At 38.7% G+C, this 18,518-nt stretch overlaps 1 protein-coding gene across 2 annotated transcripts; it reads right to left on the reverse strand.

Moving 5' to 3' along the window:
- Positions 1–1,520: 1,520 nt before the first annotated feature.
- Positions 1,521–18,258, reverse strand: LOC130572820 (cytochrome P450 27C1). Of its 2 annotated transcripts, none has more exons than XM_057364773.1 (9): positions 17,835–18,258; positions 14,717–14,907; positions 12,882–13,081; positions 10,931–11,140; positions 9,474–9,637; positions 6,766–6,932; positions 5,933–6,011; positions 5,064–5,267; positions 1,521–2,667 (listed from the first exon to the last, which is right to left on the reverse strand). In XM_057364773.1, exons 1-9 carry the CDS (start codon positions 18,156–18,158, stop codon positions 2,551–2,553), a joined length of 1,656 nt encoding a protein of 551 aa, XP_057220756.1. In that variant the 5' UTR covers positions 18,159–18,258; the 3' UTR covers positions 1,521–2,550. The 2 variants fall into 2 exon arrangements, with proteins under 2 accessions (XP_057220756.1, XP_057220757.1); XM_057364774.1 differs by having other exon boundaries at positions 14,717–14,834; positions 17,835–17,894.
- Between the last annotated feature and the right edge of the window lie 260 nt (positions 18,259–18,518).

Here is an 18,518-nt window from a genome sequence, read left to right on the forward strand (position 1 = left end):
GCTGTGTTTTYGTGGTTGTTTTGATTGTTTACACTTCATACCTTTTTCTTTATATCATCAATACTCTTCTATGCGTTAAGCAATTAAGCAAAACATTAACATKAGTCAGTCCTAGGGTATTTCTTGGATAACTTTGCCAGCACCTTTTCTCCACAATGACAGTACTCTTAATATAATGTTATCCCTCCTGCAAGATCATTACACACCTTAAATTCTTGTATGAATCCCCAYCTTTTCTAGCTGAACTATTAACATCCCAGGGAGCAGTGAACCTTTCAGTTCTGTATAAGTTAAAGACTTTGGGCTGCGAAAGAAAAATGCCATTATAAATAGCAATCGAAATAAGAACCACGACTTGTAAATTTTGTATAAATATTTTATTATGTATAAAAGACAAGTTACACGGATAGATGCTCCATTAGAACAAAATACTGTCTGTTTTCATGAAAAGATTCAAATGCTGTAAAAAGCATTTCAGAATGTCTCTTCCATCTTCTACAGTGATGTATTACTTAGGGACTGATACCAAGTAGCAAATGTACAGCAACATAGCAGTGACTGGTGTTTGTAATGATGCTTTGACAAAGCAAAAGGAAAGCACCATATGGCATCCAAATTTGGATTCCAGGCAGGGGCTCTTTGTCTCCAAGTCAACAAAACCAGGCAGAATTATGGATCAATCCGCAGACTTTTAAGCAGGCCTTTGCGAAACATCTCCTTTGGGATGTCAGCTGGCTCTGGCAAATACAAATCTCTTCATTTGATTTATGACTTGAGACAATTGAAAATAACAATGGGAAAGAAAAATTAAAAGTAAGAACAATTGGAAGCCCTGGAAAAATCAAAAGGCAAGCTTATTTAAGGGAAACATTCCAACAGAATACCTGGTTTTCTTACAATGSACATACATGCTCAATACAAGAACATTTAGAAGTCCTTATGTATCCTCTCCTAGATCAGATCGATTTTGTTAAGTGTTATTATTTTATATATGAGATCCATACATAGGAGATATTTTCTTTTGTCAAAACCTTGAAAGGGCACCACAAAAAGGAATCAAAAATACTACAACAATGTGCCTGTAGTAGCTAGATACGTGAAATTTTATGTACACCATTAAAACTACAGTGTATAATTTAATTTATTACCTATCTGTGACTTTCAAAGCCTAGACAAGCAAAGAAAAATGTTGTCATTGGAAAAACCAAGTTGCAAAACTTTTTCTAACTTCGCAGATAACTAAAATATTTATGATTGTCAGTTTGTAAACTACCTCCCAAACAACAGTCAGAGCCTGAAATGTAAACAGTTAACTATACATAATTACATGTGTATCATATTAGGATATGCAGGTTTGAGCATCATTCAAGGCRTAACATGGACACAAGGTACAAGTTTGTCTCAAAAATGAGAACATAAGGTTAATGCAGTGATACTAAAGTTATCCAAAGTATCCTGCAAGAGAGACTTCTCTGTTGGCTGTCATATGAAAAATAATATTTAAAAAAACAACGAAACAAACAAAAAAAAAACAAACCAAAAAACCAACCCCAAACTTCCAAGTGTCCATTCTCTCTATTAGGCACTGGATAATAACAAAAATTCTCTGAATACTTCAGTAGTCACAATTCCATCCTAAAGAACTATGTATTTGCCTATGTGTTCAGCATGTTAAATGTGAAGTTTCCAGTTCTCACTGTTGAAAACTGTGAATAAAGTTAAAAGTAGTATTTTAATTRAATGATAAAGATGTAACAATTACTTCATTTTAATATTTACATTTGGGCTTGGCATAATAGCTAGAACAGTGAAAGTGGCTTGTGCTTTGGTGAGGAGAACAATGCCTGGCTTCTAACACTCCATTGTGACATTTAAGCTATCATTTTTAAGATTTTTATTTTTTGAAAACTATATAGAAATATTTTATGGGGATTATGTTTAGATTAATTTGTATATGTTCTGTATTTCAAGTCCAAACAACATSATGCCAGCTGTATTTCTTCTATCCTTACTTTTCATATTACTGGATTATTTTTTAATACATGCAYAGTAAATGTTTTTACAAATAAAAAAAGGATCTCATAATTTCAATGTTACATGGAAAACTTTAAAAAACACTGGACGACAAGAAACAGGAAAACACAAATTTATACATGCAGCTAATTTTCACATATTACATAGTAATCCCCTTGCTCTCAAACATACTCACTGAGTAGCAACATAACAAAACCACTGAATGATATTGATGGGTCTGAATTTACTTTTGGTTGGCTTTTTTTCAATGCATGTGTTGTAATTACTAGAAATTTTCCCAGATAAAAGGAGATTCCCAGTGCAAGAAGGAWTTTTTTCGGTATATATTTTCATATGTGTTATTAACTGTAATAAGAGAGGTAATTGCTCTTATGTACTGCTCAAACTAAGGCAGAACATAAAACTTCGTGGTCTTGTCAAATACCTACAAACCAGAAAACAAGCATGTTTAAATTTCCACAAGATGCAAATCTGTTTYCATGAAAATTGTGTAAGTACTTCCAAAACATTTGAGTCTCACTTTCTGTCAGAAAATCTCACATTGATGGAGTTACCAGGAGTCAAAAGTCCATGAGTTTTGGCATGAACTGGTTCAGTTTTGGGAGAAATCTTGATTTCAAAATTCTGAAGTARCTGTGAACATAGTATTAGAAACAAGGACAATTATTAGAAAAGCTGCAAAATTACCGATGAAGATTAGCCTTTTAAAAAAAAAGAGAACGTAACGGACTGTCACAAATAAAATCTGTCTTRCCAGTTCTGCAGAGTTCAARTGCTATGATTCCCATTCAGGGAAAAAAACAGGTGTTACAAGGTAAAGATTATAATCCAAAATCTTCTTCCTCTGATTGAGGGAGGACTGAGCAAGTCCTTTTTGTAGAACTTCCACTTACCAAGATTAAACAGTCTGAGCCATCAAAGAAACTAAGGTCTCTTTCAAACCTTGTGAGGTTCTTCTATAAGCGTCTTTGATTTCACTTTCTTTAATATCAATCAATATGTGAAATTATTAAAAAAGCAATACGAGTCCCAGTCTCATCAGACACATTTTTCTGAACACCTCAACTATCCACTTTTACACTTTCAAGAGGGAAATACTGCAACATCCTCAACTCTTCCTAATAATAACCTCACTTTTTCCTATAAATTATTTTCTCTTATTCTTCTGCTAGTATGACTGATGAACAATGCAGTATTRACTACCTTTTTCAGTGTCAGATGTTTGATGAAATTTTTATCTAATTTTTCTCTTTTTAAAATCCTTGTTATTCTCTCTGTCTTCCAAATGTCTTTGAATTTGGCTATATTGCCCTTAAAATACAGTGCACCAGGTTGGCTGTTTATCATTGCTTAGTGAGGATTCACCAGTGTTTGGCAAGACTGTGTAATTTAGCTCCTCTTTCTGACACACAAAATGCTTGCTAATGCTGCTGATATAATCTAGAATCACATTGACTTGTCAGAATTGACCATTTTTTTACTATATTCCTCCAGTCTGTTCCTATGGTACTAATATTACCCAGCCAGTTGTTCATAAATTTGTATTTATGCATTTATTTCTTCTCAAGGGCACTAACTTGCAATTGTCCCTAGTGAATAATTTTATGTTGCTTCTGAACATTTCTCCTTTTTTCATAATTCTATATTCACATTCTGATTTTAATTCACAGCAGTTTGGTATCCCATCTAAACTCTAGAAGTATTCTCTAATCCATCACTTACACTGTTAATGACAACACCAGCCTAAATCAAATTCAGGACAGACTTTTACAGAATTTTAATTAAATGCTTTCCCAGCTCAACAGTAAATATTTGATAGCTACTGCCTCCAGCTATTTCCGTTTTCCAACCAGCTGTGCATGCATTTTATAGCACTTCCATCTGGAACGAATTTTATTAATTTAATTGAGAGAAAAACATACAAGATGTGTGAAAATATTTCCTGAAGTCAGAGTACATGACTTACGTTATACCCCACATTAGGTAAGTGATCAAGTCAAAGAAAGAAATTAGACTGCTCTGAAACAATTTCTCTTTGATGAGTGCCACGTGTCTCTAATTTTAAATCACTTAAAATATTATCTCGATGTTTGTAAATAGGTTGTGTGCTATTTTGTTCTAGTTTCTTTACAGAAAACAAAAGCAGGCTCTCCATTGCTTCCTTGAGCCTCCTTTCCAAAGAGATGGAAATATATTTGTTTTACCCAGTCCCCKGGGAGCTCTCTCGCTCTCAGGTCCACAAGAGAGGCACTAATTGTTCAGAGATTGCTCTAGAAGTTTACCGAAGGAATTTCAAAGACAAATTCAATCAAGCTTTGCTTTGAATACATAAAATGTATCTAAATATTTTTATAGTTAAGAAACTATAAATAGTTACCAAATCTTTGAGATTTGATTGAACAATCTCATTATTTGAGCTAAAGGGTGTCTTGTAAATGACACAAAATTTAGCAGCTGTTGGAAGCACTTCCTTTATGGTATGAAATCAATCAAAACCAATATATATCAGTAYGTACAAACTATTTATTTAACTATCAATTATGTATATCTAGAATGATAATGATTTAGAAGAAAGAAAAAGAAGAGACAGGAAACCACAGAGCATAGAAAATTTCTACTATTTGTCATCACACTGTGATCAGTACAAGGATATAAAATCCATTTAATACCTTTGTAAGTTCTGATTTCTTCTAATTAGACACAGAAACTGAGCAGGTAACCAATCTAACATTAAAAAATACTTCTGATTTGCTTACAGAAGTCTGCTGTACCAAATCTATACATTTCCTTAATGAACTTACCTTTAGTTTAATATCATGCATACTATACCTTCTGCAATGTAGTTTAAGTACTATGCTACATTTCAAGCACGATTATTTTAATTTTTTTCAGCCTTTGCAGGAGAAGTACATTAGACAACACTCTAAAACAAAGATTTTGAGCACTGTAAGACACCCAGAAATGGCATACATGAGAAAAAATAGTACAGATTCACTTTTCTTCTTGCAATGCTGTCACGTAGTTCTAACCTGAATCAGTGCAAGATGGATTTCCAGCTCAGCAATTCTTTTTCCTATACAACTTCGAATGCCATAACCAAAGGGGATGGAGCCAAAGTTGTCTACTCTGTCCAAATTATCTTTCCTCAGCCAGCGCTCAGGTCGGAACTCATTCGCCACTGAGAAATTTTCTTCACTGTATGAAGTAGCATAATGACAAAGTGCCAGCTGGGTCTGCAGAAAGAAATGATATTTATATTTAGATAACGCCAATGCACATAAAATGAAAAACCATTTGCAATAACTCAAGTTTCTGCAATAAGAGGTGATAAAAATTAAGTATCTCTGACMAAAGGATACCTTAAAAATCAAATCCCTTTTAGAACTGCAAAATGAAATAATCTTCAAATTGTTTCCARTCTTGCTGGATATATTAGACAAGATACAGTGGGGAAGGAGAAGGGAACAGAACTCATGAGGGAATTGTTTCATGAAGTTGCTATGAGAAAAAGGGAGAAACTCTTCCTACAAAGAGGATTAACAGGCAAAGAATTAGAAAACTGCAAGAATAATGAAATTCATGCTTTTCTARTTGAATTGTGCCATTACACAGAGATATTATTATTAGACTCCACCCTCAAGAATATTAAGAACGTGTAATGATGATATATTTCATTTGCAGGTGAGGGGTCAAATAAAAAATTACCAAAACAGCAGCAACAAGTCAATCATAAYTTCCAATTTGTGGCATATAAATGGGTATTACTGAAATACTTTCCTCTTAATGGTCTAGCATGGTGGAATCTTTTAAATCAATGAAGTGTATATATGTTGCAGCAAATAATATTTCATACGCAAAAATTAAACTGCTCTTTGCAGAGGACTGCAGCATAACTTACCCCCTTAGGTATCAAGTATCCTCCAATGATCAAGTCTTTTTGAGTCACTCTTCCATTTCCTGGCAATACTGGATATAACCTAGAGAGGAAGATTCATCTGAAGTTCAACAATAATAATACAATTTAAAACCATTTTGATTCCAATTTGCACTCACGAATACTCAGTATGAATGCCATATTCATTCACAGCAAAAAAGTTTTTCAAAAGTACAGAACACCTTGGAGCTTCAAAGGCCTTGAATCATCTGTGAGAATATGACCATCACCTGAGAGAAGTTATTTATTAGTAACTGAAAGCTGGGCTATTTGGTCTATACATTTATTCACTTCACACAYGTACGAGCACGAAGTTAGGTGGTCAAGCTGGAAATATTTGAGCACTAATCCTAAAGCTGAAAAAGCTTAATTGATACCTTCTCTAAAATCCTCTAATTCCCCTCATGTCACGATGAACATTTACTATGAACATATGAAAAAAAAAGTATGTCACATGCCTTTAATTTAAATCAAGAAGCTTAAAATTATTGTAGTAGCACTGCAAAATATTGAYGTGGGGAAGGAGGTTTTTACATTTCAGACTAAAGGGAAAATCAAGCTTTCAATTCYTTACCTTAACAGACATGTTCTACTTACGTGATATCACTTTTACCATACYTAGAAACATTAAACATTATCCTATGCATTGCTTAAATGTCCTTGGACACAATACTGCTACAATAAATAAAAGCAGAAGGAGCAAATAGCAGTAGCAACAATTGAATACAAATGCTAGCATGGACTCAAAATCCATTAGAACAACATGGAATTACACTTTTTAGTTGTCTGCTGTTTACCTCAAGGTTTCTTTCAGGACAGCTCTAATCAAAGGCAATTTTGGGACATCGTGAGCAACAGGAACTTGATCTTTCCTCAGCTTATTGACTATTTCCTCGTAAACACGTTGCTGCACCTCTGGGTGCTTTGCCAACAAATATATTGCCCAGGACAAAGTAAAAGAAGTCTAAGGAAAAAACCACAGTCATCATCAAGCCTAACATGATTACATAAAAAATAATTTCAAGCCAAGAAAAACAATCAGCTTTCAACTCTGTGTTTTATATGTTTAAAGTTATGAAACAGACTGGCAATGATTCACATCTGGATTCAATGGGATGTTGCCAGACTTCACCATCCCCTCTTTCATCCCTTTTCCATCTAAAAGTCCGCCACATATTAAAACAATCCATGTTGATATTTTCCCAGGGAAATATAAAAAGCATCAGACAAACCAAATGCAAACCCAACTATGTAAACAATATTGAAACATAAACACTCTAAACAGCAATGGATTAAGTAAGCTGTTAGTTTTCAATATGCATTTCACCTTTCCTTCCAACAAAAACACTTCACAGGAAACAAGATAAGAAAATACTACTCAGAACATTTAAAACCCCTTTTAAGCATATGGTGGTCCCCTCATAGCATCCACACAACACAATTGGTATCGTCACTGCTGAGATTATTCATCATCCTTTGGTGAGCAATGCTACACCACTGTCTTTTAAAAAATTTTGTGAGGATGAAGAAATAGAACACAAGGCAGGATACAGTTCAACTTTGAGCACAAGAGGATTTAAAGAAACCCATCATCTAATCTTTTTTCACCACAGCTGGAAAAAAAACCAGCTTATAGAAATGTCTTATATTGGTCTTATGTTTAAAATCAATTTAGAATGCAAATTCATCATGACAGTGACCTTTTATGTCTTGTCTTCAAACTGGGCTATAATGATACARTTATCATTCTCATAAGCTTTTCTTTTTTTTCTTGCAATTTCTTTCTAAAATGCAACCCAGTTCTACTCCACTCAGAAGAGGTGGCAATTGTGCCAGCTGTATACAGAACTTCTCTGATTGAAACAGTATTCCTTCCCAGCTTCAGTTCCTTCATAATCTCTTAAAAATTAGGACTGTTCTAGCAACAGCCAAAATGCTTTGTAGCCAAGAACTTACAATTCAGTTGAAAGCTTTTATAATCCTCTAAACCTCTTTCAATTTCTATCATAAAATGAGATCTGAACTGACAGCAGTAGGGGAAAAAAGATTCCCTCAATTTCTGTTTTGTTGTGAAAATGAGGAAATCAGAAGCCTCATCCTCTCAGAAAAAAAGACTGTTGCCAGCTAAGAAAGCTGAGTCAAATGGAAAGCGAAATTCTTGCTGGCATGAACTTGAAGATTGTCTTTTTATTGTAATGGAAACTGTCACACACTAAAAATGGAAAATTAATGGTCTGAAAGATTAGAAAATGAATGGGATGAATAACTGTGCTGTACTTAAGAACCAGACATCAAAAAGCTCTGCAAACTTATAAGCCCTTGGGATATTTAACCAAGGGAATATTATTCAGCACATAAAGAAGTTTTACATGTGCTCCTTATTTTGGAATTCAAAAGTGATTACTGTTGGGKTTTTTTTGTTTTCTTTAGAAACCTTACAAACTTTCTTAAACCAAAAAAATCTGAATTCAATTATCCAGAGAGTTTTTCTTTTCTCTAAGACCATTTTACTTTTTTACTTATTTTAAACTTTCCTACTGTAAAACTACTGAAGTCCTACATAGCACTTCCTTTACCAAATTAATATGATTTCTTTAAAAAAATTGTTCAACTGTTGATTTACAATCATTTATAATAGCAGTGTTCATCGATATTCTAAAWAACTCTGTATGCACTGTATATACAACAGCTCATCTTTCCTTATTCTTCTGATTGTCATGTTGCAATAAATACTGAGCTACACTGATTTCATGTGATGGGAACGAGAGGAAGGGAAGATACACACATGACCTTAATGTTTCTTCAAATGGCCTATAGGGCAAATCTGAAGAATAAAAAATGAGAGACACTTAAAACACTTTCCTAGGTGTTAACATATTGGATACATCAACCCCATTACTCCTGTGCCCTTAGCACAGCTCTTTGCCTCAGCCTGGCTCTATGTTGCCAGCACAAGAAGGGGTACAGTAAACTTATGCCTTATCCACATCAGTGCAGGCCAAATATCCCCCTCCTAATGGATTCCAGCAGAAATCAGATATCTGTTCCATAACAGGTACCCAGTTGATTTTATTAGCTAAACGTGAAAATCCTTTACCAAATTCTACCTATGAGTTTATCAATCAACTTTTTTCACTCTAAATCTCAGYAAACTTTTCCATTGTGGTATATCTAAAGTAACACAAACACCAAMCTGATAAGCAAACTAATAAAAGAAAACGTGTCAAATACAGGCTGAATGTAAAGACAATTGCTGTTTTAGCTGTTTAATAAACTGTGGAACAGGCTCCCAAGTGATGGGTTCCTGTAAACCACAGCTAGAACAGAGCACTGACTTCATTCCAGTGGAGAGATTACACAGTACAGGAAGTATTTTGTATCACTTTAGAGCATCATGGCTTAAGTGTGTTAAAATTACCTCCTTATAAACAATGAAACCCCCCCGATGCCAATGATACTGGTTTACAAAAACAGCTATGCACAAGAAAAATGATAACGAGCTTACTGTGTCCACTCCTGCCAGAAGCATTTCAGTCATGTTGGCATAGATCTCTTCCAAAGTAAGTTCCTTACTCACTAGGAGGTGTGTAAGAAGCCCACCATTCACTACTTCTCCTTGGTCCAGYTGAGACTGAATTGCCTTCAATTTGTTGTCAACATGGATTTGACCTTTGGGATTAAAAAAAATTTTAAGCCTCCATTTTTATTTTTCTGCTGGTTCCATTCAGTAATGACATTTCTCACTTATGCTACACTGCACATCGAGGAAAAAAAGTTCTCTTTTCTCAAGGAAATGATCCTAGAATGGTGGTGGAGGCCCTTGAGTACTCATGGTAAGGAAAGACTGAGCAGGAAGCTTCTCATTGCTAGCTCATAGCATGAGAATGCTGAGCACAAAGGAAGGACCCAAGAAACTTCAGTTCCTGACAGGGAGTGAGGGAAGCTCAAGGTCAAGTTTTTACCACAAGCCCACCTGGGTCATCTTCTGATGACTCTGCAAGAAGTGGTGAACTCTGCAGAGCATGCTTCAACTCCACTGAGAGGCTGCTACAAAATGCTAGCATCAACCAGAAGGTCAAAGCCACAGAACTTAATTACTCTGAAGACAAGAGGAGCATTCAAGTAACAACAAATTTGAAAAACTTCAGTGAATGACATGCTGAGMAATTTCACCCACAGTTTCATGTATACTTTAGTGACTGTAAACAGCATCTTTGATCAAACAAGAGATTTAAGAAAAAAAAAAGCTCCTCAGAAAGTTAATCGCTTACAAAATGAGCTTACAAAAAATGATAATGCATGCAACTTTGTAATATTAGAGAGAGAAAAAGTGTTCAGGGTTTTTATTAAAACTCCAGAACATTAAAAAAAAAATTTGCAAAGATAACACCATCTTCCTGCTTACATGAACTTACATGGAAGCTGATTCATAAAGCAGCCTGGAATGTTTTATTTACAAAAAAAYCCCATATTGTAGTACATCAATGTACTTTGATGTCAACTTATACACTTGTATATATACATAAACTTTACAAAGTGTTTAATTAATTGCTAGAGCCTCATTAATTAACTTTCTAGTCAGTTTTAGTGGTGATTATTTGTTAGAGTCCTTAATTAAAATTTTGCTGAAGTCAACAAAACTACCCTCATTGATACTGAAGCGGCTTAAGATAAAACCTTGGCAAAGAACTTGGACCTGGAGTAACAACTGGGTTCTGAAACAGATGAAGACAAATAAAGAAAGAGCAATATAAAAAAGGGAATATTTTGAAATACACTGGTAAAATTGGTTTTCAGCAGAATATTTTTAAAACAGTTCCCTGGCCAGTCTRCATTTAATGTGAAACTTACTTCTGCCACAATGTCTTCTTATAATTTTAGAAGAGAAATGCAGCTTGTCCCGTTCAAACACACACAGAACCTGCAGAAATACAGCTGAACTTTTCTACTACTAAATCTTACTAAATTTGAAGAGTCCATCCCAGGATCTGCAGAACTCTCTCCAGGGTTTTGGAATAAGTGGACGAAGCCATTTGGGAATAGCACCTGCATACATAGTGGTCTTAAACATACTAAACATCAATTCCAGAGCCTCAATATATTCAACAGTCTGCTGTGGGACGTTGTTTTCCAGGCAGCCCAACCGGCATTCATACAGAATAGTCGCCACACCTGCACATAAAAAAAAATCAAAGAATCAGCTGTATTCATGCATCAATACATATTAAATGTAAGGAATTAACTAACATAAAATGGAACTGCATTACAAGAAATGTTTAGTTATTATTACCTCAGTTAGGGAATAGATAAAACAGAAATTCAAAACAGAGTTAAAAAAGCCCAGAAAACATTGTAACAAGAGAGCAGTTGCCATGTGAATAATGTTCAGCATGAGAAGACAGCCAGGAATTCCACCAGAAGTAGAGCGGCCTCCAGCCTGCTGGCTGTGTTTTGCATTTCACTAYGAACCCTGAGCCTGCCCTGTTGGCCTCTGAAGCCACAGGGACACACAAACCCAAAGACATTTCTGATAACTGGTGACAACGCAGGAGTTTCTAGCAGTGGCTGTGTCTGTCATCAGCTGGTAACAAATGAATACTGAGTCTTAGAAATGGATAAAAAGCTTGCACTCCAGACAGTACACACCATACCCCACCCCCCACCCTGAAAATCAGCAAGTGTGACACKGTTGCAAGTGACAGTGTTGACTGTCTCTTGCTCTGACTTGCCGTAATTTCCCCACGTTTTCCTGCAGTACTGTAGACACCCCTACTAGAAATTATCTTTACTGACAAAAAATAATTTTAAAGTTTGGTTATTTTCAACTCACTCTTACTACCCTAATTTTCCTCCCTGGGAAGATATTTTTCTATGCCTTTTATTTCTTTTGTGACTCTTTCAGAAACTGCTAGCTCTTACACATCCTCTTGCTGTTTACATGGTCTTTTCAAAGAGATCTTACACATGGGTTCCCTGAACAGTTTATTAAGTTAAATAAACAGCCATTCATATAGAAAATAAGTGTGTGCCAGGCACAAGTTATAAATTAAAAACTAAAAGAATCTGAAGAATTTAAACTAACCCATCAGTTAAATTGAATCTGTAAACTCACAGTTTAAAATTCCATAAACTGGTAGTTTAATGCCATTTTGAGACACTATTAATGTGAAACAGACCAAGCAGGCAGGCAGCAATTTGATACAGCAYCTTCGTAAGTGAGCAATTTGGAAATTCTTCAAATCCCAAATTACTCAGCTGCCTGTCAGCAAAGAGTAACAATGTTTTTAAAAGGCATTWCTTGTAACAAGATGGGGTTGTACATTCAGTTAAAGAAATGCATGAAATACGTATCACCATGAGATTTCTGTAAGAACACAGGAAATGCCACACAGGCTCAGGCCAGAGTTCCATTCAGCATTCCCTCATTAAKGGGTAGCCAGTGGCAGATGATCTTAAGCAAGCATAACAATCCCACACTTYGCATGTGTAGGCAGCGAAAAGCAGTATCTTTAGTATCCTTTCCCACATTAAGCTATGAACTGAATTAAGATACATCACATGGGCATTCCCCAYTGGAATTTGGCTGGTATATTGCAAAATTACATCTTATAAGTCACCTGTTACAAGGTCAATACCCTTACTCTTGAGAAACTAATACAGAAATATGGAGTTCAGTCAAGGCCTTAATTGAACATTTTACCTATACATCAGCATTTCCATGGAATTGCCCCCTAATACAAGGTATCAGGTCTTTGGACTCTACAAAGGAATTCTATTGATACTCACTGCACTGACTAGGAAGACACAGGAATGCAGAATATCAAACTTCCCTTTTCAGATTAATCACAACGGGGCACAGTCATTTGACAGATACATCCATTTTCTTTACAGGTGTGATTAAGTCTGGGCTTACCTTCCATTGAATACTTGAAGAAAAGGTTGTTAACATTGGTCACTGTTTCCCCATCCTCCTCTTGACTTCTGAGGGTGTGGATTCTTTTAATTAAATCTGTGATAACTTCATTGACTCCTTCAGAGTAAACAGCCACATCTTTGGGTTTCAGAATTTTTTGTCTCAGTACACTTCTCATTTTTAGCCATTGCTCCCCCTCCCTAGAAGAAATTATTTATAATGTCTATACACAGTTTTCCTTAATAATCATCAGCTGGGTAAGAGGTCTGCAACCAAACTATGATATATCATGCCAAATGAAAGCAAGTGGTAAAATGAAAATGTTGATAATGCATATTTTGTATTATGCTCCTACAATTTTATTCTGTATTTATTACACATCCTCACTAAATTTCAGTGCTGCAACATGTATGTACTCAACCTCTGGGTTGAGTGACAGAACTTGTCCACTCAGTGTTCTGAATTTGACAAGTGTCCCTGTATTAGTCTGCTAGTAGTAGCTAACACAAAAAAATTAGTAAAATATTCTATTAAAATTACTTTAAATAAATATTTGAATGGTTAGTCTGCAAAACTGCTTTTATACAGAACAAGTAGTTCATTACCAAATAAAGGTATCAYATTCAGGTCTGACAAAACAACAACCTGAGCTGGTACCATAAATTCCATTACTGATCACTTTCAACCACCCTAAATCTAAACCTACAAAGTAATAAGAGAACAGCTCTACCTACARTGGAACAACTTGCAACTAGAGATTCTCCTTTAGCTGAGCTCTGCATGGRAACCTTTGTGCTGAAGACTAAAAATCTGAATTGTAGCACCTGCATGCTCCATATGAGCAGAGTATTTGGGAACAGCTGTTCAAGGGATACATTTCAATTACTTGTGAAAATGGACAATTATCCTTTATGTGTTTATTTTTTATTGTTATGTATTTCTCACTGCTTTTTCACCTGGAGCAATGTCGCTGCAAGGCACAGAAACTTACTGGCCAGCAGAAGCATTTGATCCCTTTAACAGGTATTTAACAGGTATTTCCTGACTATCTCCTGATTTAAGATTGCTTATCACTAAGTATCAAGGAACTGTTCCTTTGAGTCGAAACTGCAGCTTAACATTTGAATCTGCAGCGCAATAAAGCCTTCTGCTACCATGAAAAACTGACTGTCCATGACTCAGGAAATTAGCTTCCCTCTAAATAAACATGCTATGTCAGTGGGGACTGTGAGTAGTTCCCAGTGGCAATTAACCACACCCACATGCGCTGCCAGGTTATGCAAGCTGTACAGACAGATAACTCCTCTGGAATCAGCCAGATTCAAAAATCTCTGTGTGAGGATGCACTACAGTGTGAAGTGACCATACTGTGACTTCTCTGCATTAGTCTACTGAGGGGGCACTTCGGTGAACAATAAAGCAAAAACCAATCTGAGCTAACAATTCCGCACAGCACACTGCCAACCATATGGAAGAGTCTAGAACTGATGCAATAAACCCACATTCATGCAGTGCAGTGCCCAAGCTGGTAGGCTCTAYTCTGCAAACTGCTTTCAGGTGAGTGAGTCAGCCCAGACAACTCCAGTTGATACACATTCCCAAAGAATGTCTTCACAAAAAGTATCTCACTACACATTCAACTACACATCATTACCAATCCTTCGAAACTTCACAGAACAAATTCACTGCATTCACCACAAATACCTACTCTCCCTTCCCCCCCACTAGACACACAGATTTCCCCWCACAGGGAAGCCTGATTTCCCAGATGACCTGTACGGTTCTCTAGAAAATCACTAAGAAAACAAGGCGAGTGAAGGAGCAACAACACTTACGCAGAAATGAGCCCTGTGGCTCTCCCCCGTAAATCTCTGTACTCCTGCCAGGATTCCATGTTGGCTCTTTGTGGTGCTCTGCCTTCTGCTCGGAGGACTTGAGCAACCATGTCTCGATCTGCAATGGATACAACAAACTGGGGACCAAAGTGAGACTTGAAGATCTTTCCATATTCCTGAGTGTGTTTTTGCTTCAGCGTCACCAACAAAAAGAAACAGAAGTCAAGTATTACTAWGGAAAACTATCACAAAAGGAAATTAACAATTTGCCATACACAATCTCTCATATCTAGAATTTGATCCCCAGTCTTCTGGTCAAGGAACMGTTTCAAATGTCAGGAGAAAGCATCTAAGAATTACTGTGAAATATTCACAAAGAAAACAGAGAGGTCACACAGTTCAGGACCCCTGACTGAAAAGACCCAAAGCTGTAAGGCAAAGGGTGCGAGAGAAACCAAACACTGAGAAGATGAAAGGACCTGGTGCACTTAAAAACACATCCCTTCAGATCACAACATAGGTTTTTCTTTTCCTTGAAAATGTTCCACTATAGCTCCTCSCATACCACTCTCACACCAGTCATTCTTTCATATACCATAAATTCACACTGCCAGCATCCAAATCCCTCCCTCCTCACCTTTCTTTTCTTTATCCTTGCACAGCATTGATGAGACTAAAGAGATCTAACCCCGYCAAATTAAAAATACTTTCCCTTTGTCATAATTGCTGTAGGCATTACTACTTTGGCCAGGACTAACTGGAATCATGTTACTGAGAACAGAACCTCCTTTGTGAAAAAGCYCTCGGCTTCCCCACCCCTTCTGCATATAGCACACAAATATTTGTGTGTGCCAAAGGACATCATTTAAGTAGCTGTGCTGGTTACCAAAGGGTTTGGGATTAATTCATTCCTGATGCTCACTGTGTTGTTAAATTGAACAGACTGTTATTAATCCAGTTAATGCCTACTTGCATTCTACGTGTATGCAAAGAGGGCATCCTGTGATTTTTGAGACTCTAAGCAGAACAAAAACTRTATTATAGTGCAACTTCTCCTTATCCTTCCTCACACCTTCCTTTCTAGGAATAATATTCACTAAACAAGAAAATACCMGTATCAGCTAGTGAAAAGCATATACTATTTAGGATGTCTTATATTCCTTTTAATCGTATTCAGTGTTTTAACAGTGAAAGAACTTGAAACCAATGGTAGCATCCTTTTTAGTGATATGATACTATGATGACTACCTCTCAAATTATGTACATCACCACAGAGTTAGAGGAAAAAAGAAAGAGAAGGAAACAAAAAGCTTTCATTGTCTTCAGATTTGAACTGCATGTGTCTTGGTTAGCAAGCAATCAAGCTGRGCAATTCATCATTAGCAATCTAGTTTGACTGCCATGGAACACAGCATACAACCCAAGATTTATTCTTAAAAATCTAAATGGTAGATATGACAAAGCTGGACAAAACCGAGCAACTTATGTGATTCCTTTTTTTCTCTGTTTCCTGCCTCTTTCTGGTGTTTTTAGGCCCTTTGTGAATCTTGCAAAAAAACCTTCTGAGTTTTGGTTCTCAAGCCATTTAAAGTTCTGCTTGCTTTGGTTTTCCTTTTCTATTTTTATTTCCCTTTCACTCTTATTTTCCCCTSAAATTTCAGTAATTTTCAGGCAGCGAACCTCTTGGGGCTGACTGTGAWTTTCTTCCTAGCAATTTGGGAAAGGTCACTAAGAAAAGCAAACTAATAAATGCTCCATTTGAGGTATTCCCAACTAGATCTGTATCGCCGGCAGAAAGCTGCAAAAGGGTGAAATACACAGCTTTACTTTCTTATACACAAGCGCTTCCTTTAGAGTCGCTTGGACTACACGGGGAAAAGGCCCGAGGAGACGCACTGTGAGTTTTGAAGGAATGAAACCCACGTTTGGCCAAGCAACGCAAAGAATTTATCTCTGGAAAGCGACAGCCTTACGGTAAGAGCGCTGCCCATGCCAGCATCCCCGAGGCGCTGCACAGAGGAAGGGGATCCCGGTGCACCCARCTCCCGCTGTGCCACGCAGGGACAGGGCGCCTCAGCCTCCCTCACCAGGTGCGCCCGGGGGAGGGGACACAGGACACCTCTCAAGCCCCACCTGGGCTCTGGTTCGCTCGGCCGCCTCCCCCCGCTCGGGCACCGCCACACGCCAGGTGACAGGAGCCGCTCTCCGCCCTCCCTCCTCCCCTCCCCTCCCCTCACGCCGCCATCCGGCCCCGCTTCCCGCCACCCGCTCCCCTCCCCCGCGCAATGTGGCGGCCGGAGAGGGGGCGGCAGGGCCAGCAGCGCCAGTCGCCGCCATGCCCGGCCCCGTCCCTGACGCCCCCGTCGCCGCCATGCCCGGCCCCGTCCCTCACCCCCCCGGGAGCATTCAAACCGCCCGCCTCCTGCTGAAGGGACGGGGGCGGCCGCCGGGGGCCGGCCGGCGCTGACGGCAGCGGGGCCAGGCGCATCTACCGCCCCCTCGGGGGACCGATATAGGCAGTGTATTTATGTAAGGGGAGGCCGGGGGAGGAGAGACAAAATGGTCTCTGAACACAGCGGAGCGGCCGGGCCRAGGGAAGGGCAGCGGCGGTGGCGCCTCAGCCGCGGAAGGGCTGGGGGGGCCCGGGTGCCAGCACAGCCTCACCGCACGGGTGGTGCTGCGCTCCAAGATTCCAAGGGAGCCCACGCTTCGCAGCCCTGCCCGCCAAAAATAAGCCCTCTGCAAGCTTGTGAAACAGCTCAGTTAAAAAAAAAAAATGGTACTTTAAAAAAATTTTCATTTCAGCCGAAGGCACCTCCCCAGCAGTTCAAAACGCGCACAAAGATATGCGGGGAGCGCTGGCGGGCACCGGGGCACGGGAGCCGGGATCGTGGGATCCTCCGCGAAACAAAACTGCCGAAGCCGCCGGTGCTGCGGGAATTGGAGTGGGGGGTGCCCTGAATCCCAGCTCTCGCCAGCGGGAAGGCGGCGCGGCGATGCCCAGCAGCGGTGCTGCAAACCCGGCGATTCACCAGCGCTTTACGAGGGGTGGAAAGGAAAGGAGAGGTTGAAGTAATCCTGGCGTGATTAAAGCATTAAGTAGCCGAGTGAGCTGTACCTGGATTTCGTGAATGCGGCCGAAGCCGTCCTTCCAGAAGAACTCGTAGAGGTTGTAGAGRGTGTTGGGTCCGGGCATTTCGTGCAGGCTCTTCACCCTGCCCAGGCGGCGCGGGGGGGGCTCCAGCAGCTCCGCTCCGCGCCCCTCGCCTTTGTTCCCCGCCGCTGCCCGCGGGCTGCTCCGCACCTCCAGGGACTGGCTGCTGCACAGCCGGGGCAGCCCGGGAAACCTGCTGCTGGCAAAAAGCGCCTGGTAAAAGTAAGTCCTCTCACATTCAAGTGTCTGCTTGCATTTCAGCGTCAAAACTCTGGTGAAGAAAGACATGTCTTTTAATTTCAGAAGGGTCCACTTTGCTCCTGCAGCTGCTTTTTATTTGGTTGCTCTTTTTTCAGTGCCTGCTTTAACTTGTACAAGCAGCACTTCTCCAAACTCTTACTGCATGAGCATCAGTTTACACAGACCATTATTTAACGCTCCCTCCCCTAGGGCTGGAAAAGGGGGGTGGGTCTGGGATGAGACTTGAATAGAACGAACCTATTATTTTGTATAATTCAAATCAGATAAATTTACCCATTATACATGCAGCCAAAGTTCAGTTTTTGCCTCTTTCATCCATTAGTTTGGTGAAAAGTTCACCTCATCTTTCTCCTACATTAAAAAGGCAGGATTAGGCCTATTTTTTTT

The sequence above is a fragment of the Malurus melanocephalus genome, unplaced genomic scaffold, assembly GCF_030028575.1.
Source record: "Malurus melanocephalus ecotype Western Australia unplaced genomic scaffold, MMel_1.1 scaffold_42, whole genome shotgun sequence".
Lineage (NCBI taxonomy): Eukaryota > Metazoa > Chordata > Aves > Passeriformes > Maluridae > Malurus > Malurus melanocephalus.